Source organism: Ursus americanus, chromosome 2, assembly GCF_024610735.1.
Source record: "Ursus americanus isolate L20-20 chromosome 2, mUrsAme1.1.p, whole genome shotgun sequence".
NCBI lineage: Eukaryota > Metazoa > Chordata > Mammalia > Carnivora > Ursidae > Ursus > Ursus americanus.
In genome coordinates this window covers 13570852-13591826 of record NC_142128.1, presented here as the reverse complement: position 1 = coordinate 13591826, position 20975 = coordinate 13570852, and the positions used below count along the sequence as shown (strand labels likewise).

At 52.5% G+C, this 20975-nt stretch overlaps 1 protein-coding gene across 1 annotated transcript in view; it reads right to left on the bottom strand.

Moving 5' to 3' along the window:
* The window catches only part of GALNT17 (polypeptide N-acetylgalactosaminyltransferase 17), a 434901-nt gene extending 414135 nt beyond the window's left edge, over nt 1–20766 (bottom strand). The window contains exon 1 of the mRNA XM_045786142.2: nt 19147–20766. Coding sequence (XP_045642098.1) covers nt 19147–19384 — 238 coding nt within the window. The 5' untranslated portion in view covers nt 19385–20766. The remainder of the gene's footprint in view (nt 1–19146) is intronic.
* Nucleotides 20767–20975: the final 209 nt, after the last annotated feature.

The window sequence follows — 20975 nt, the reverse complement described above, 5'->3', positions numbered from 1 at the left end:
CAGGTCATGATCTCGGGGTCCTGGGCTCGAGCCCCACATCAGACCCCACACACAGCGCCTGGTGAGGGGCCTTCTGTTTGAGGACTCTCCTTCTCCCTCTCCCTCTGCCCCTTCCCCTGCTCACACTCTTTCTCCCTTTCTCTCATATAAATAAATCTTTTTTTAAAAAGAAGAAAAAGACAAACAGAAGATAAATGATGGAGACTAATATGATCATATAATTAATACAACATGGCATTGATTCAAATAAGATATAACATCAGAGCAGAACAGACATCTCAGAAACATCATCGTTCTTCTCTGTGTAACAATTGAGAGCACGACAAAAGAGAAGCATGAGTCAGTGGGAAAGGCAGCATTACTCAACCAACGGGGCTGAAATAACTAAAATAAGTGGAAAAGATCAAGCTAGAACTTCAACTCCCAAGTATAACTCCCAAGCATAATTCTCATGTGTATTTTTAGTTACATGCTAAAAATTCAACTTTTTAAATAAAGCCAGAAAAAAAAAAAAAACACATGTGGATATTTTTTTAAACACCACATCAGAGAACACTTTGTAAAATTAAATGTTCTCAGAAAATGTAAAGCCAATACATCCCGTCCGAAAAAATTATCCACATTAAAGGTAAGCAATGAGTTTGGAAAGCATATTTGTAATAAATACTGAAGACAAAGATAATTTCTTCACTACATAAAAAAGTATGCAAATCAACGATTCAATTAATCAACAAATTGTTTTTAACAGATCAATCAGAGCTTAAAATTTTAGCAAAATGCAAATGCAAATAAATCATATTTGGAAAAATATTCAATCTCACTACCAATCAAGAGAATGTAAGCTAGGGGCGCCTGGGTGGCACAGCGGTTAAGCGTCTGCCTTCGGCTCAGGGCGTGATCCCGGCGTTGTGGGATCGAGCCCCACATCAGGCTCCTCCGCTATGAGCCTGCTTCTTCCTCTCCCACTCCCCCTGCTTGTGTTCCCTCTCTCGCTGGCTGTCTCTATCTCTGTCGAATAAATAAATAAAATCTTTAAAAAAAAAAAAAAAGAGAGAATGTAAAGTAAAACAAGAAGGAATGATTGTTTATCAAATTAGCAAGGTTTCAGAAATTGTAACGGCTCCTCATTGTGAAAGAAGATAAGGGAGTACAAGGACTGTCGGGTACTATCGTGAAAAACAAACTCGTACAAACCTCACGGAAACCGGTTTGGCAAAACATATCAAAAGTCTTTAAAAAGCCCATACCTTGTGGTTTACTAATTCCACGTGACACTGACCCTATCTGATACTGGATATAAAGTTCTACATGTGAAGATGTTCATCACGCCATTATTTATAATAAAAATCTGAAAGGAATCGTGAGATCCTAGAAAATACCTATTTGGTTTCTGGCTCTTGGCACAGAGCTCCTCAAACTCTTGTAATTTCCTAAGTGATAAGAGCAGTAGGAACATCTTTTGTTCTTTGTGTTTGAACTTTGACCTTGGTTCCCGACACAGGGCTCCCAAAACCCTTGGACTGTCCTGGGTGATAGAGTATCTCATTCTGATGAGGTGACTCTAGGTGGGCTCCTGGATGGGAACTGGTCCCCGGAAAGATGGAGCCATGACTAGGAGCTTAGAATTTTCGGCCCCACATCCCATTCTGAGAAAGGAGAAGGGGTAAAAATAGAGTTAATGATTGAGCATGCTGTGTGATCTATAAAGTCCCAAAAGCATGGGATCTGGAGAGATTCTGGGTGGGTGAACATGGAGGGCCTGGGAGATGGGCATGCCCAGAACGGCCATGGAAGGTCCCACATTCCCATCCTACATATCTCTTCCATCTGGATATTCAACTGTACCCTTTACCACATCCTTTTATAATAGCCCTGTAAAAGTAAGTAAAATGTTTTCTGCACTCCATGAGGTGCCCTAGAAAACTAACGAAACGTGAGGAGGGAGTCCTTGGAAACTCTGGCTTGTGACTGACATCTGAATTGGGTGGGGACAGTCTTGTGAGATTGAGCCCTTAACCTGGGGCATCAGACACTATCCCCAGGTAGACCGGTATCAGAACTGAGTTGAATTATGGGCCCCCCAGCTGGAGGCACAGAGAATTTCTAGGTGTGGGGAAACACCACAACGTCTGGTGACCCCAAGTGTCAGAAATGAAGCGTTCTCTGTGCATCATGAAGGACCCACACAGGAGAGACACAGGAGGGAAGAACTGGGGTTTTCCTTACAGAGGAAGGAAAAACTGAATGTTTTCCTGATGTAGCAATCTGTATCTTGCCTATAGGGAAGTGAGAGGGAGACTTAGGGTAAAACCACTGCATGAAAATACTATATAACTAAAACGAATGTTGACAAGGTGTTTCATAACACGGGGAAATATTTATATAAAAACGTTAAGAGAAAGCCCAGGACACAAACATGTATATGCAAGCATGATCTTAAAGATGCAAGAGTGTTTACGGGGAGGAAAGAAGATGCTCTTATCTTCATGCTATGGTGCTGTAACAGTTGTATTTTCACATTTCTACTGTTCCCGGTTTCCCGACTTACCACAGTGAACGTCTTCAGTTGCTACCAGAGATGCAGACAGACCGACAGACCGCGGCGTGCGGTCGCCAGGCTGGCAGGGATGCCTCGATCTCACGGGCCGCCTGCCTCTGCTCTCCCCAGTTGAGTCGCGTACCTGCCAACAGTCCCTTGTGTTTTTCCCAAACCTCTTCATACCAGCTGTGCTTGTTACTGTAATTATGTAATTCTATTAAATTACATAAATGGATGACATTATGAGTGAGAAAAAAAGAGGGTGACTGTCTCGGTGAAAACCAAGTTGAACGCTTTAGAAAGACCCGGGGCGGGAGGGAGAAAAAGCCACGAGCAGGCAAGGATGCCATTAGAGGTGGGCTAGACAACCACATAAGATTAGGGGGGAAAAAATTCATTATCTCTAGAAGGTTTGTGCACGCTGCAGAAATGTGCCTTCTTAGCGTCTAAGCTATCACGTCCAGACGGACCCCCTCACTTTCAGGAACTCGGAGATGACAGGTGGCTTTCTTCAGGAAAGGTATCTTGGTGCTAAGGGGTGAGAAGCATTGCTGGGGATGAATGGAGCCCATGGGGTGGCTGGGGACCACGGCGGTGGCGGCCACATGCAGCACAGACGTCTCAGAGCAGAGCCTTGAGGTGGAAACCTTCCAGAGCCAATTCCCAAGTCCCCGGTAGGACGTGGGGCTGCACCAGGAAGAGGGAGCAGAAAGGGAGGGGGGAACTGGGAGTTCTTAGGAGTCCACTATGGGCAGGTACTGCGTCTGAGAACAGAGACAGAAGGTAGCGCCTTGTAAAACCAGAAGATCGATACTACTGTAAACTGATTTAGCAAACGCCAGACGACAAGCAGGTTTTACATAAAAAGGCAACACTGTATTCCCAGCAAACAGAATGAAATATATTCAACTAGATCCAGCTTATCCAAACCAAAGATAACCGGATGGCGTGAGATGTAGGCGTGGTGCAGGCAGAACGGGGGGCACCGTGAGCCCCCAATGGGCGTGCCACCTGCTGGGGGTCACAGCAACACTCGTGGATCATGAGGATAGATCTCATGTTCAGTTTTCTTGACATAAGAAAAAGAAAAGATCGGTTTTGAAGGTACATTTCTGCATCTTGAAATTAAGAGGCAAATGCTGGCAATAATGTTAATTGTGTTGGGAAGTTAAAAAAAAAATCGACTAGAAGCCAGGAATGTATCAAACATCCCACGTGAATGAACTCATCCAAGCTTCCCAACAGCCCTGTGGAATCAATTTTTAGAGATGCAGACATTGAAACGAGGGGTGCTATCTGCCCTCCACGGAGCAAGCCACAGGTGTGAAGGCATGGAAGCTTCTGCCTCCAGGAAAAGGGGAGGAAGCACTTCAAAGCACAGAGGGCCACCAGCTCCACGCTCCTAGCTGCTCATCAGAATCCCCCACCGAGCTTTTGAAATAGAAGGATTTCCAAAGCCAAGTCTGACCAACCAGTATCTGCAAAGTGTGAACCTCCAGGTTGAGGGAGCTGGGAACTGGGACTTTTCCCCAAAATTTCCCAAGTCAACATGAACCTCACACAGGCATGGGAACCACTAACTAGCCTCTGGGTCCCCTGCTTCCTGAGTAAGTGATAAAGCCATAGGCACCGTGTGTCCAAGTTAGGACTGAAATACAGTGTTCTCACCCTGGGAAAAGTGAGATGTTAATTTGTTTCTTCGTTATGAGACCGGAGTCCAGACAGGCCCCCTACTTCCCAGTCTGCTTCGCTAGAAGAAAAGAAGCTTACAGTGTTTCTGTCAACTTCTGGGGACTAAGGTGCTCTGAAGGTTTGCAGGGTGTGTCCTCTTTGTAGAAGAATGTTCCAGGCTCCCCCCCAAAATAGAAAGTCATTTGTTTCTTGCAGAGACAGGAGACTCAGGCCAATGTATTCTTGTATCTCCTCAAAGACCTGAAACAGTGGGAACTTGGGTGCGAGGGTCCACGAGTCTGGACACGATGCTCAAGGTAAGCAAAGTGACGCCCTCGCGGGAGGGGGCCACGGCCACGGCAGGCCTGCCACACCCCCCTCTCCCCCCCCACCGATGCACAGCAGGGGTGCCCAGCAGTCCTGGCCGAGTCAGGAACTCAGCTACAAGACAGACATCTGAAATTCTTGGCCAACCTGACCCCCTCTGCAACAGTTAGGCTGCTATCCACGGTCTATCGGTGGCATATAACCCAAGACTTAGAAACAAAATTCGTGACCACTTTCACATCCATATGAAGTCTTCAGCACAGTGCTGGTGCTTTAAGAACAACACTAGCTACTGTTATATTTATTCCTGTGAGCACCATCGTCTTCATCATCACCAGGAATCCCCTATTTCTTGCAGTTAGGAAGGGGAAAAAAACACAAAACACCTTATTGAACACAAGGGTACTGGCCCGGCCTTCCAGGTATTTATTGCTGTTTAACAAACCAACCCAAAAAGTTACTGGCTTAAAACAACAACTACATTTATTTTGCTCATGAATCTGCAATTTGGGCAGAGCTTGGGGGTGGGGACTGCTACTCTCAGCTCCACTTGGCATCAGCTAGGAAGGCTTGAAGGCAAGGTGGTGTGAGGTGGGGTGGAATAGGTGGGGTGGAATAGGTGGGATAGGATAGGTGAGGTGGGGGATAGGTGGAGGGGGGATAGGTGAAGAGAGGGGATAGGTAGGGTGGGGGATAGGTAGAGTGGGGGGATAGGTAGAGTGGGGGGACTGGTAGGGTGGGGGATAGGTGGGGTGGGGAATAGGTGGGGGGGACAGGAGGAGAGGGGGATAGGTGGAGAGGAGGGATAGGTAGGGTGGGGGACAGGTAGGGAGGAGGGATAGGTAGGGTGGGGGATAGGTAGGGTGGGGGATAGTTAGGGTGGGGGATAGGTGGAGAGGGGGGATAGGTGGGGGGGAATAGGTGGGGTGGGGGATGGGTGGAGTGGGGGATAGGTGGGGAGAGGTGATATGTGGAGTGGAGGGGATAGGTGGTCTGGGGGCATCGGGGTGGGACAGGGAAGGGGAGACAGGTAGGGTGGGGGGCAGAAGGGGAGAAGGAACAGGTGGGGAGGGGTGGATCGGTGGGAGGGTTAGGTGGGGGGAATTAGGTAGGATGGGGGATTGATAGGCAAAGGTCGTGGGGTGGGGGGATTGAAGCTCACTCACTCACATGTCTGGCACCTGCCCTGGGAAGACAAAAGCATCTGGGAGCAGGACCAGCTGAGACTCTCTGCCCTCCCCTCCCCTGCTCCTGCCCCCTTGCCCTCTCTCTCTCCCAGCAGTCCCTCCAGCACAGCGGCTTCAGGAGAGGCTGATTTCTGACTTACGGCTCAAGGCTTCAAAGATGCACATCCCCAGAGACAGCGCCCCGTAGACACTCTATCATCCTTTAGACCCAGCCTCCGAAGTCCTGCAACATCCCTTCCATTGAATTCTAGCCTCTAGAAGGCAGTCGCTAAGGCCAGCCAGCAATAATCGAGGGGAGGGCAATTACTCCACCTTTTGCTGGGAATGGCATCAAAGAATTTGCAGATACATTTTAAAACCACCACACCTATAAAAATCCTTTCTCATTCCTTTTTTCTTTTTTAAGATTCTATTTATTTATTTGACAGAGATAGAAGAGAGAGCAAGAGCAGGGCAAGCGGCAAAGGGAAAGGAAGAAGCAGGCTCCCCGCAGAGCAGGCCCCCCCCCCAACTTGGCCCAATCCCAGGACCCTGGGATCACGACCTGAGCCAAAAGCAGATGCTCAACCCATTGAGCCACCCAGGCGCCCCTTTTCTTATTCCTTTAAACTGACTTTTTATTGCTGCCAAAAAATGCGGGGTGCCTGGGTGGCACAGCGGTTAAGCGTCTGCCTTCGGCTCAGGGCGTGATCCCAGCGTTACGGGATCGAGCCCCACATCAGGCTCTTCTGCTGTGAACCTGCTTCTTCCTCTCCCACTCCCCCTGCTTGTGTTCCCTCTCTCACTGGCTGTCTCTATCTCTGTCAAATAAATAAATAAAATCTTTAAAAAAAAAAAATGCATATCCAACCAACGCCGACCGGCCACCGCTCACATGAAAAGGCACTTCCGAATCACCAATCTGATCCATAAAATTACAGAACGTGGACACCCTTTAGGTCCCATCTAGACTTCGCTGGGGAGAAAGCAGTCCCAGCGAGGCTAACTGTCTTGGCGCAGGGAGCCACCATGGCTCTGCCCACCACCGCTACCGTCTTCCCAGGATCATTCGCCAACATTCTCCGATGTACATGCACTCTTCAAGGTATTCTGCAAATGCCATCTTGTCCAGCCTTTATCACCCTTATAGGAGCAGTTGCTGTTTTTCAGATGGGTCAACTGAGGCTCAGCAACACTGAATGGCCCAAAACCCAAGGTCTGGCTTGGCTTTATTACGTAGCCAAAAATCTATCGACCTCAAAAGCTCACGTTCAGTCCACTGTATGGCATCCCCTGGGGATCGGCTGGTTGGGGAGGTAAGGAGCTGGGCTGGGGGTGGGGGGGAGGCAGGGTCACATTGCTGGCTCTTATTTGAACTCAGCAGCATCGAACTTCCTCTGCTGAAGAAGAAGCCTTCAGAGAACCGTCCCTGTGAGGCAACCAGGAACTTACACCCTAACAAAAGGGTGCACCATGACCATGACCGTGAGATCTCTTCTTGTGGGGAAGGGGAAGGACGAATGTGGGTTTTCCGAGCCCTGAGGAGGAAGCCGGAACACCACCTAGCTGCCAGGCTGTGGGGACCACAAGCCCTCCGCTCGCTGAGGCTGTGCCAAGCTGACCTCTGAGAAAGAGGAGGACGAGAACATTCAGGCTGTCGACTCCTCCCCAAGGCTCTAGCACAGGAGCCGCCGAGGAGCCATGAAAGACTTTCTCTAACCACCCACTTCGTAACTCCTGTTTGGCTTTTGTTTGCTCCCCAAACTGCTCTGTGCAAGTAAACACAGCCTAAGGGTTCTTGTCTCTTCCTGAGATCTCACTTTCAGCTAATGAAGAAAGACACAAAGCTCTTGAAAAGATATTTCATCAGATTTGTGCATTTTTGTACAAGTTGCAGCCCCTTCCTTCAACCTTCTGGAATCAGTTCAATTGCAGGAAGATGGGGAGGCAGAAAAAAAAAAATGAAGTGGATTTTAGAACAACTTGGCAAATTAGCAAAGTTTGTAACATCATTAAAGAGCTCTTAAATATTCTTCCCTGAACTCCATTTTTATCTTGTGAATGCATTTCAGTAATTGCTCTAAAGGAAATGTGGAACTTTGGCACAAACATAAATGTTTGCATGATTTAAAATGCAGTGGCAGCAAAGATCATGATTTTTTAAATTGCTAATTCTTAAGCTAACCTTTTCGGTTTGTCTCATCTTGAAAAATGCCAGTTCCTATCCTCAGAAGCTGTAATAAAGACAATGCATATATTATTTAGTTCTTTATAATTGCAAACAACTTAGCTATATTTCAATACTCATCCCTCAGCTCCAACATGGAGCATACGTAAGATGATTACAATCATTCCATCACTCTGTAAACAGAACACCGGGGCACTGAGACATAAGACTCTTTTCTTAAAGCCAACAGATCAGACAGAGAAGTTCGTCCAGAGCCAGATGGATTTCAATCCGACCACCTTACCCCAACCCACTTATTGCTCAGCTCCATCCGTACTTGTCGATCATAGGAATCAAGGGCCGAGACCTAGAGTATTTAGGCGGCCTGTCACTTAGGCAGACTAGCATTCCAGCCCTGCCTAATTGAATTAGTCAGGACAATTAACACTAGCTGCTGTAACAGAGAAGCTCCAAGATCTTGAAGGCTTAACACAACGGTCCGAAGGCCCAGGGACATCAAGAGAGAGCTGCAGAGGGGGGTGCTCTGTTCTACACAGTCATTCAGGGACTGAGGGTCCTTCCATCTCAAATGCCACCAATAAGTGGGCTCCAAGGCCACCACTAACGGGTAAAGAGAGAAAGCATGGGGGACCCCACAGGGGACTAGGGGAACCAAGCCTGACCGTGACGAACATCGCTTCCACCCACCTTCTATCCAGAACTGTCACACGGCCCCCGCTTCACTGCAGGAGAGGCTGAAGATGAGCTCTGTGTCCAAGAGGAACAGGAACTTCTTTGGTGAACACGAGCATTAGCTCTGCCAGCCCAGCAGGAGACAAGGATAGTTCTAGGCTGCCTGATGTCAGCTTCCCTAAAGCAGACCCTGGTCCGGTATACACAGTACCGTCACAAAGACTTGTCCCTGCCTCCTAGAAACTCCAAACTAAAGTTCTACCCCACATACTCACCCGCAAATCTCTCGCACAGGTCAGGATGGTGAACAGGAATGAGAGGGGTGCGTTGGAGCCAAAGGGCTTACCTTCTGGACTCGAGAACTACGTATCAGCTCGGGGCACTGGCTTCCAGAAGCAGGTGACTCTATAACCCTCCAAAGCCCCACACATCCTCTTGGGCCTGAGCCCTCCCTGGATGGTGTGGCTCCTATCCAAGGCTTGGCTTCCACTAAAAAATGACCCTCACAAGATTACACTGATCTTACCCAATTAAAGCCACCGTGAATACCAATAAATCGGAGACTGGACTGTAGAGAGGGCACAGGGCAGAAGCCAAGAACAAAGCTTGCCTGAGGCCTGCTGAGAGTTGCCCAAACAAAGAAGAAATTAACAATGTGCACTTGTCAGCACTCTTGTTGTGCTAATTTCCTTGCAAATATAAGCAAAGCCTTTTAATTAACTTAATATCAATTTCACTTTTCTCACATTTTGTTCTAATTATGGGCTGGATTTAAAGCTCTCGCAGCATAATTTACAGCCCTAGAATTAACAGCTTTACAACTTTACACACTAGTCACTGTTAACCTGACGGAAGTAAGGTTCCCTGCCACCAACCTGTCACCGAAGCCCCACGCCTGCCCCTCCGCAATCCTCGGGGCCAGCCATCAACGCTGATCAGGACTGGGTGGCGCACCCAGGAGGCAGGGAGTGCCAGTCTCACAAAGGGATACACAGAGAGGGAGCAGGTGGGTGTCTCCAGACAACTTACTTGCTTCTCTGAGTTTCAGCTTCCTCATCTGTAAAATGGGCATAAGAGTATACGTAGGCGTGATGCAGAATTCAGGAGCACAAAACACTTGATACATATTAGGTGCTCAATAAAACCACTGTGCAGGGTAAACTATAGTATATGTATTTATGTGCAAATACCACATACTGTATTTCACCAAATCTAAAATGCCTCCAACTATAAGATGTACCATTTGGGGGGGGGGGGGGAAATGCTACCAATTAAACTGTGACACATCACCTACCCTAAAATGAATGTTTCAGAGACACAAAAATGGCTATTGACTAAATGTGGCTACAGTCTCAGTCCACGACAGGTCTTCAAGACAAATCTCAGTTAACCAAAATGCCCCAGGACTTGAGTATTCTACTCAATGGATTTCCAGTTAGCAAAGAGTCTTGCTTCATTATAATATTCGTTGAAAATACACTGGGGGTGTGGAAGGGATGGCAGACACCGTGGATTCATAATGTAAGTGCCATTCCCGCTCTGGTCTTTTGCCTCAGCCATACTCACTCTCTCCAGAAAGCAAATGTTCTCCTGAAGCAAGGCTGGTCATGTGACCATTTTCTAGCCCACTTTTGCCTCAGCCATACTCACTTTCTCCAGAAAGCAAATGTTCTCCTGAAGCAAGGCTGGTCATGTGACCATGTTCTAGCCCACTTTTGCCTCAGCCATACTCACTTTCTCCAGAAAGCAAATGTTCTCCTGAAGCAAGGCTGGTCATGTGACCATTTTCCAGCCCACTTTTGCCTCAGCCATACTCACTTTCTCCAGAAAGCAAATGTTCTCCTGAAGCAAGGCTGGTCATGTGACCATTTTCCAGCCCACTTTTGCCTCAGCCATACTCACTTTCTCCAGAAAGCAAATGTTCTCCTGAAGCAAGGCTGGTCATGTGACCATTTTCCAGCCCACTTTTGCCTCAGCCATACTCACTTTCTCCAGAAAGCAAATGTTCTCCTGAAGCAAGGCTGGTCATGTGACCATTTTCCAGCCCACTTTTGCCTCAGCCATACTCACTTTCTCCAGAAAGCAAATGTTCTCCTGAAGCAAGGCTGGTCATGTGACCATTTTCTAGCCCACATGCAGGGGATGCCAGAGACACTTCTGGAAAAGATTTTCTTTCCAAAAAAAAAGATTTTCTTTCCAGATTAGAGAATAGGAGATGTGGCCACTTCTTTCTTTGTACAAAATGCAATGACTGGAATTACAGCAGCCATCTTGTAATCACGAAGGCCAAGAGAAGTATAGTATCATAAAATTATATCATCATAATGACCTTATGATGCCAAACCAATGCTAGCTACCACTACTTCTGGGCTTGTCACAAGAGAACCAGTTACTTGATGAGTTAATTCCTAAATGACACAGAGAAGGATTTTTAGAAATGAATAAAATGTATTCTCTTGCAAACCCTCGGTTCTGACCACGTTAACAATTCGTTATAATGCAAGGTAGAAATGAACGAGAGCTAAAAGCGACCCATGCAAAGTACCATAAGAGCCCAGAAGATGGGACAAGAATTCTGACAAGGGGATAGAAGGTTTCAGGGATTAAAGGGATTCTGAATGGTTGTTGGAGAATACGTGAGATTTTAATAGGATTGGGGGAGGGGCAGGTGTTACTCATAATCTGAGAGCTAAAGGACCCTAAAGTCATGTAGCTCTCAGTTATACACACATAAACTTTGCTCCCCCCTATAAGAGGGTAGAACTAGAACCCCAGTCTCCCATTAGTTCAGTGCTCTTTCTACAGGAATGGACAGCACCTAACAAGGCATGTATAACCATTAGACACCCCTCAGTAAACACTAATCACACAATTAGCCATTGTGTCTGAGGCTGGGATGGAAGGAGGCTCTTGCGGAACCTTGCTCCCTATTAACTGTCGGCACGCTCCCGTGCTGGTGTCCGGACGTGGCCGCCTGTAATTATGGCGGTGGTTTATTACTCATGCATGGCAAGGCTGAGGCTCTGCAGTTAGCAATGACAGGGACATTATTAAAAGGGAAAACTTCTCTATCAGTGGCTAAGCCAATTGTCATCCTTGTGTCGGAACAGTCTAGAGACCTGTGAGGAGCAGTAACTAAAGCAGAAGAAGGTCTTTCCACCAAATGAGTCCTGCATTTTTTCAAGTGCTGCAGCCATCAGGAAAGGAGGGAAGGAGGGAGGGAGGGAGGGAGACCCCCACCCCTGCTGAGGGGCAGCTCCTATTGCCCCCCTAGTCAAAGGCCATTCCATGGAGAGCTGGCTTTCCTGGACTTCCAGCTTCGGCAGCAGCCGGGGAAGCGGGTTCTGCCCTGCCACAGAGCACGCCAGCTGAATCCAGAAGGGGTAGCAGGACCAGAGGCCAGGTGGTGGCCTCAGGAGGCAGACCCAGGGGAATCTCAGTGGGACAAAGCCTGCCTGTGGCGGCAGCTGGGGTAGAAGAGGCTTCTATGTCACCTGAGAGCAGCGGGGGCAGGGGGAGCCTCAACCCCTCGTCCTCACCGTCACCCCCTTGGGGTCCCCCAGCCCCAAAGCCACCTGGCTTCCTCTTTGGCTGGGGAACAGAAAGGGAGACCTATTGTAAGTGCTAGACAAGCTGAGGGCCCAGCTGAGACTGCCCGGGGCGCAAGCGTCCTAAGGGCACCAGCCCCTTGCGGTGGTGGGACTTCTCCTCCGAATCAGCTGCCCCAGGATTAGGGAGACAGCAGGGATATGGAGCAGAGGACACAGGGAGGAGGAGGACCCTGGAGGAGCCGGCAGAATTCCTGACAGGATGGCCGTGGGAGCAGCTGTCCGGCTGAATGGGGAAGGATAGAGCCACAGGGAGCCAGAGAAGGCTGGGGGGCAATGGGGGCGTGGCTGGGAGGGCCTCAAGGAGGTCAAGAGCAGCAGGGAAGGGCATGGGAGAGCAAGCTCAAGGGGAGTGCACAGGGCAGAGCTCTGAGGGCTGATTTAGATTTTCCAGAGGGAGCCATTCCAGGTGCTGACCCTCAGGCCGGGATGTGGCCAAGGATGCGGCTCCAAAGTGGGGTGCGCTGTGATCTTTGAAGCTCAGAGGGCCAGCTGCGTCTTGCAGCAGGGGCACGGCTGGGCCGGTGATGCCAACACGTACACCCGCCCCTGGATTTTAACCCATTTTCCCACCTGTTTGTGCCTACACTGAACCTGATGACATCAATTCCCTTATGTCACTGTGGTGCCCTGATCACGCAGTGGCCCCCCCATGTCTGCAGAATTGAGTCCAAAGCAGCCTGGGACTCGAAGCAGTGTCCACCTGCTGCTCCAGACAAGCCCCTGCCTCACCAGCAAGTTCTCACCACACAGCCTCCCCTAGGTTCCCGCACACATTTCTGCCTCCGTCCCCGCTGCTCCCCACGCCGGCCACCTTGAGGATTCCCAGTCCTGGGCCCAGACCAGACCATCGCCTGTGACTCGCTTCCCCATCAGGTCCCTGGGTGGCGGGGGTGGGGGGGGGGGGGCTGCTGCTGACCACCTGTGTCCTACGGTGCACGTGTCAAAACTTCTGAGTTCTGGGGTTCAAGTTCAACACTCACTGGCTAAGCACGTCCCGCATGCCAGTCCAGGCCTCAGCCCTTCCATCCTCGTGCTACTAACTCTTCCATGACCTCATATGCACCGGGTAAAACCACAGACACACCTTTCCAACGACACCACAGCTGTCTGCCCCTCCCCATATCCTGGCCCCCAGCCCACGGCCGGCGGTGAGGAAGCGCTCAGAACACCCATGAGCTTCTGTCGCGGGGTCTGACGTGTAGAGGCTGCCGTTTCTTCTCCTCTGCCTCACAAGCGTCCCCCAAAGGCATCATCTTCATAAGTCAAGTGGAAGAGGGAGAGGGAGAAAGAAGAAGGAAACCGAATTTGGCCTTAGACAAACACGGGAAGGAAGAAGGATCCCCATTCATTCAGAGTCCAAGCAAGTTAGAAGGAAAAGGACCTCCTCTTGCCCCTTTGGAGATTCACATCGCAGACAGCAATGACCACACTCCGCCACAAAGCGTGGCTAGCTGCTCGTGCACTCGTGCCAGAAATATCTGCTAAGCCATCTGCTATGGGCCAGGATGGTTCTCAGCATCCGGGATGCGATGGGGGGCAGGCCAGCAGGGTCCCTCCCTTCTCCCAGCGGCCACACGCTGGGCCCTGGGGCTTGGCCTGTCCGCTCTGAATCCCATTCCATCCTGCCTTACAACGACCCCATTTCTCAGTGGAGGGGTGAAGTGATTAGCCCAAGGTCACAGAGCTCATAAGTGCCAGAACCAGTCATCCAATCCAGTCTGCCTGACGCCCGAGTGAACAAACTTTATTTTTCCCAATCTTAGATTCTTAGAAGAGACTTGCAGGTTATCTGATCTCAGATTTTCTTCGCCTGCCATGCGCCTTACCGAGCCCATGCCCTTCCTCCCGTTGCCGCTTCTGGCTCTAATTACGGAGCCTTCTTCCTGTCCACAAAGAACACTCCCGATTTGGCAACAGCAAAGGTCAGGGGGTTGGATTTCTTCCTCGAGAATAACATGGTGGCCTCTTCCCCCGCCACCTGGACAGGCGGCAGCCAAGCCCGCTAGCAGGGTGCCTGTCGCCCACACTGCCTCTGAGGGCTCCCCACCTCTCCAGGAGGGGTGGCTACACCAGGTGCTAGTGGTCCATCGGAGGGAAAGGAAGTGAGGCTCCCTCCAGCGCCCAGACCCTGGCTCCATGGATGGAGCCTGGGCCCCTGCCTGCCACAGAGGCCCGCTCGCAGCACATGGAGGCTCGAACTACCCTGGTCTCCTTCTGACGCTCATTGCAGCGACTGATTTTAATACAAACATTTGCCCTCTCCTCCTCCCCATTCCCTCCATCCCACAGCCAGTGTTGGTCCCAGCCAGCTCTGGAGTCTCCGGGCACAGCTCCAGGTCAGCTCTGGTGTCCATGAAGACGTGCTTTCAAAATGCCATCCCTCTCTTTGTGACTCCACCTGGAGGCCTCCGGGAGCCCATCTCCACCTCTGTCCGGCTGTCCTCCCGCGTCAGGCTGGGTGGCTGTGCCGGGGCTGCTAGGAACCTGTGGGCTTTCTGCAGCTCCGACCCCAGCTTCGTCTGCCTCTGCAGCTTGGGGGCAGGACTCGGATAGGTAATTTTGACTTCTCCCTGTTCCCACAAAGATTTTCAATTTCTTCAAGCCACCCGGCTTCTACTCAATATCCTTCTGAAATCTAAATTTGGAAGCTAACCTGAATCGATTGCATTTCCTCTTATGACAGAGCTGCCCTGGGCTTTACTGGAGCAGTGATGTGCGTCCTTGTGACTCACCGCACAGGGGCTCTCGATGAGGGCGGGGGTCGCCAGCCAGAGCTCTCGGGGCTGGCATGGGGCAGGTCACACAGGGAAACACTGTCTCTACCCCAAGTCCTCAGGAGGGCGCTGGGCAGGGGAAAAGTACGAGTCTTCAGAAAATCTTGGCACTGCCCTTCCCTGGCTCTGTCATCCTGGCTAAGTCACACAGGATCTCTGTTCCTCACCTTTTTCTCAGCTCTAAAATGAGAGAAACAAATAACTTCCTCAGAAGGTGACAGAAAGTCACAAGTCATGTGCAGAGTTCCATGAGAATTCCAACAAGAAATCTGTCTGTCCCTAGGTTCACTGTTCCTAATGCTCGTACTAAAACACCAAGGCACCATTTTGTAAAATATTTTAACACAGCATTATTTTCTCTCATGTAACTCTTTTTTTTAGGTTTTCCAAATTTTCTACAATAAATATAAATGAATTTTCTTCTACCAAAAAAAAAGGAATATAAAACCCTATTCATATTATAAAAATCACACATTCAAAGAAAATATACTGAAATGCATTGTTCCCTATGCTGGACAACTGCTTCCCTTCCAAGTTCCCCCAAAGGATCTGGAGCCCTTCCATCAGGAGAGTGAAGGACCAGAATAGCCTCAAGATGGCTCAGGCAAGATGGTGGAGACAAGATGGCTTCCTCACACTCTGTCTCCCCAGCTAAGTCCTTGTTGCTCCCTCCCCCTCACCACATCCACCCAGCCCGACCCAGCCATGACAGTGTCGAGACTATTTCCTCCTTGTCTATCCTTTAACTCCTCAAACTAGCACCCATCCAATTAATCAACCACATTCTGTACAAGGTGCTGTGGATGATGCTTGAAGGATAGAAGTGGTATTCAAAAGTCCAAAATATAGTTCAAGCCCTTGGAAAGCCTACCATCCAGTTCTGGGCTCAAAAGACAAACCCATAGCGGCACAAGAATATCAGCCATGAGTGCAAAGAGTCACTGACAAGAAAGCTTCTAGCACCTCGGAGCAGGAAGAGCTCAGACATGCGGCCTGGCACAACCCCACTCCCACCCCCAGGGCAAGGACCCTGAGCCAAACTTGAAAGGATGGAGGAATAGAGAAAGGGAGCAGGGACGGCAAACCCTGACAACTTCCCGAAGGCTGGGGCTGAACTGTGGAGGCCACAATCCCAAGGCAAGTGCTGGGAATTCCCGTGAGCAGATGGGTCTGGCCGGAGGAGGCAGAAGGCACGGGCAAGGTGGGAACCTGGGAGATGCTGGTGGCAGCTGGCTGTCTCCAGCCCTGACTATCAGCCTCCAGGCCTGACCGTGATTCCTTAGGAAACAGAAAGCCACTAGAAGCTGGGCCCATGCAGACAGCTGGAGCCACATGTGATCAGTGGAATGCCAGCGTGTGAGACCAAACCCAGGGCATGGGGCAGAGCGTACTGTCCAACGACCAGGGTCAGCAGTGGGGGCCTTGCAGAAAGAATGGAAAAGCAGGTGCCAGACAGGGTCTGGAGGGAAAAAACTAACTCATCTCTGTGTGCGTCTCTACTTTCTCTTTAAAGCGTCCTTCTCAGTCTGTAGTAAGAAAACCACAACAGTAACAACAACCTGTAACTGTTTTTCCAAAGGCAGGATTTGAGATTTGGGCACCGAGAATCTTAGCAGAGAGGCTGATTCTAAGGAAGCCTGGAGACCCCTCTCAGGACACCCAGAGAAACCTGTTCCACGAGTGAGCAGCCCCTTGGGTTGCAGGGCTCATGGCCAGGGAGGGGTGGAGCACTCCAGGACTCCCTCCTGCCGGAACTTCCTAAGAGTCCACAGGAAGGTTTGAGAAATCTGAGCAGCCTTGAACACGCCAGCTCTCACTCTATACCCGGAGGGCTGGACCCAAGTGGCCTTGTCTCACAGGCCTGCCATTAATTCCTGAGGAATAAAGAACACCAAGGGCAAGGTTTCCTTCTCCTTCAGGAGCAAGGGATAGAGACAGGCTGCAGAGCAAGTGGACACCGGAATCCGGGCCCCAGGAGCCCTCGCCACGCTCAGCCACCCTCCCCCTGCAGCAGGCGGCCCCAGCGGGCCTACTGAGTCAACAGGTGGGAAGTACAATGCCCAAGGCAAGCACAGGCAGGCATGAGGCCCTGGCAGGTGGGCTGGAGACGCAGGTCCTCTCCATTTCCTGACTCTTCCCTGCCCTCTTCCTCCGGGGTTTCCATCGCTCCAAATTACACTCAGCAGCCAGGAAAATAGCACCCACCTAGTCGCAGCTAGAATGCCTGGCTTGCCCAGGAAAAGCTCTCATGCCAGTCTTCCTGCCAACTCCTCCTCAGACCGCAAGTCAAGCAAGCTCCGTCTTCCCACCCCACAGGGTCCAACCCAGCCAGACCCAAGTGCCAGGCACGTCCCTCATCCCCCAGGGCACTGCTTACATGACGGAAGAGCACATATGCAAAGAAGCTTAACACTCCCCCCCCCATATGAAGCAGGCTCTTGGCTTCTCAGAAGTTCCCACCCCCACCCCAACCAGCTGGCACCGTGGGGAGAATGGGTTTTCCTCTTTGCTTGCTCAGTGTAGGCAGTGGGCCACGGTGCAGGCCACAGCTAGCCCAGATGCAAAGTCTCAGGTCCCCACCCCAGCTCTGTGAATCAGAGACTCTGGGGCTGAGGTCCAGAAGCCTGGGACTTCACAGGCCCTCCATCTGACTCTGACACATGCCAAAGACTGAAGCAGGCTGGTGCCACAGCGAAGAACCTCAATTCTGGAACAGACCCCTGAAGTTCAATTCCCAGCTCTATCCCCTGGCTAGGGGATGGAGCACGCAGTATCAGCACCTATCTCCTGGGGTTGCTATAAAGACTAAACGAGTCCCTGCATGTCTGTGCACTTAGCAAATACCATTTAGATTGTATTATTCCTCTTTGGGGCATATGGGGGTGGGCATATGGGGGTGTGGCTATACCATATTTCGTTTCCTAGCTGAAATCAATACTAAAACGACTTGTGTCCCTACGTGCAGGCTAACAGTGAGACCCAGGCTATCTTGCACTCTCTCTTTTGGGTCCTATGGGTGGGTCTTCAGCAGGTATCTGAGTAGAACCAAAGGCCCACCCCACAAGCTTCTCATTTGTCCGCAAACGAACTGGGGATTGCAACTACCCAGGGCAGATACAAGTTCAAAGCCCCCCCTGGATACTTGTGACAATGACATCAAGACCAAGGCGATCCTTTAGAAGGTGCTCAGAGAGCACATCCCACCTAGAAGGGCTCAGCAGGGATCACTGGGGAGCAAAAACTATACCAACTATTATTATCATTATCTTTAGGATTATTTGTAGTTCTGGAACTATCAGGAGCACAGGAGTCAGAAGCTCAGGAAGGGAGGTGGCAGCCTTGGGTCTGCCTTACATGCCAACCCTACAGACCCGGGAAAGCTGCTTGTACTCAAGTAGGTGATACTCACTGTGACCTTGGGGACAGCAAGTGTCCAATGACCCATCCATCCCTGGGCCAGATGTGACCAGGGCACCTCAAAAGTCTCCCCCATCTCCAGAAGCCCTGAGAACATTTTGCACGGGACAGATTCGGACAACTGCCATTAATTGGATGGCACCCCTCGCTTTGCTACACTCTGAAACACTGCTTCCCCAACCCGCCGCGAACTGTAAACAATCGCCCGCCCGCAAGCAGCTCTCCGGCGAGAAACCGGGTGTGTTTCTAACAGCAGCCTCCACCGGCAGCAGCAGGAAGGGAGGAGTGTGCAGCCCGCCTCCCGGAGAGATGACATATTCATCCAACTTACCACCGAAGCGCATTAGCGCCAGACCTGAGGCCTTGACTTTGCAGACATTTCAGCCCGCTCGTGTCCCTCCCTGTCTGACCCCCGCAAACGCTGAGCTGCAAGAGCTATTTCCCCCACGTCGGCCGGCCTGCGCCTCCAGTCCCATTTGGCCGCGCGACTAGTTTCCGCACTCTGGCTGGAGTCGCCAGGTAATGACTCCCGCACGCGGGCACCGGCTGTACTGACATGTTTCCACAATAAAAGCAAACTTACAGCTGGGGCAACAGAAGAAGCAGGTCATTCTTTCCAGCAGCCCCAGCCTCCCGGCCCAGACAGAGCAGAAAGGATAAGAGGGAGCCTGCGGGAGCCAGGAGGTACCGGCTCCCCCCGCACCGCGCACAGGGCCCCAGGGGGTGACCGGTGCCCGGCCCGCCCGCGCAGAGCTCCGTGGGCGCCCGCGCGTGTCCTTACCATTCAGTTGCCGATAGACGATGTCCTCGAGCAGCGAGAGGCGCTTCAGGACCGCATCCTGGATGGGGCTGGCGCTGTGCGCGCTAAGGTTGGCCGCCTCGGCGCGCGGCCGAATCTCGTGGAAGGCGTCTCCGCTGCGCACCGAGATGGGCCGGCACTTGGCCAGGAAGAGCACGAAGCCGGCCACCGCGATCAAGTTCAACACCAGCAGCACTTTGACTCTTCTCAGTGAAGCCATCAAACACGCCCGCCCGGCCCTCGCCCCGGACCCGCGCCCCCTCAGGCTCCGGCGAGGCGCGGGGCAGCCGGGGGCCGTGCGAGCCTCACACTCCGGACGGCCGGCGGGGAGCCCAGAGGCTCCCGGCCCCGCAGCGCGGATGCTCGGGCAGCGGAGACGGCTGGGAGGACGGGGCGGTCGGGGGGGAGCGCGAAACCGGTCACATGGAAGCCCACGGTGTGCAGAAGTGTTCCCGGAGACGCCTGCTCAGTTCCCGGCGCGCGGCCCCTTCCGGGCGCCTCCGCTTCTCGGCGAAGCTCCGGGGGCCGTGCGTCTCTCCGCCGCACGAGCGAGTGGCTCGCCGCTGGACCTCGGGTCGCCGGGAGCCGGGCGGGTGCGGCGCGCAGGTGCCAGGCTCAGGGTTTGCAGCCCGCCCGCGGGGGAGCGCGCCGCGCCTCGGGCCGCACGGCCACCACCCTCGTCCGCAGGCGGCCGTCGCGGCGCGCGGCCCACGGTCTTCAGCCCAGGACCCGCTCCCCGGGGCGGGCGCCTTTGTTCCGCTCACCGACCCGCTCCATCACGCCCGGCAGAGGGAAAGCCCGCGCCCGGCGCCCGCATCCTCGAGGCTCCGCAGTCACGCTCAAGTCTCAATTACTCTCAAAGTGGGGGCAGCACTAGGGGGCGGGCCAAGGGGCAGAGCGCGACGTCCTCTCCGCCCCTCGCGCCGGGGACACCCCACCCCGCCACCAAACTCACCAGCGCGCACAGCGCCGCGGGCGCCCGGACACGTTCCAAGCCCCAACCCCACGCAGGGAGCCTTCGGGGCCTGCCGGTCACACTGGCCTCGCTCCGAGCTGGCGAGTCGCGAGGCTGGCCGGAAGGAAGAGTCGGACCTCAAAAGTCACAGCAGTTCTCTACCCCCTCCTAAAACGTCGCGGGGAGCGCGGCGGCAGGGACGCGCGCCTACGCCCCCTCCGCTCGGCAGAACGGGCAGCGCCGCTCGTCCCGCGCGCCACGGAGCCAAACGCCGAGTCTCCTAATTGGCGGACGCAGTGATACTGCCGCTGCGGCACCAAGAGCCCACACGGCCCTGGCCCCGGGTTTGGAGAGCCCGGAGGGGACGCGCAGGTGGCGGCGGAGGGCGGGGCGCGGCCGGAGGGGACCGGCTGCAGCGCCAGCTCCTCCTCCGCCGCCCCTGGCCACCCCTCTCCCTGCGAGCCTGTCGGCCGCCGCCGCCCGCAAGCTGCCAGGCGCACAGCTCCGCGGCTCGCCGGCTCGTGCGCGCGCACCCGGAAAGGGCGGGGGCGTCTGGAGAGTAGGGACCGCGCGGGATGGGGGCAGTCAAGTCATGTTGGCTGCTGCCGGCGTTGGAGGGACCCTCTGGTTCTCAGCACTCCCCGAGCTGGCGGGTTTGTTCCATCCTGGGGGGCGATGAAGACATCCCTCTCTGTGTGCTCGCGGCTCCGCTTTGCGTGGCCGGGAATGGCTAGAGGGAAAATCTGGCCTGGAGACTCGGATTCTGTTACTTTGGGAGCCAGGCCGCGCGCTGGTGGGCTGGGTGGGCTCTCTCCGTGTGAAAATTCGAACCGTCCAAGTCACAGTTTTTGCGTCC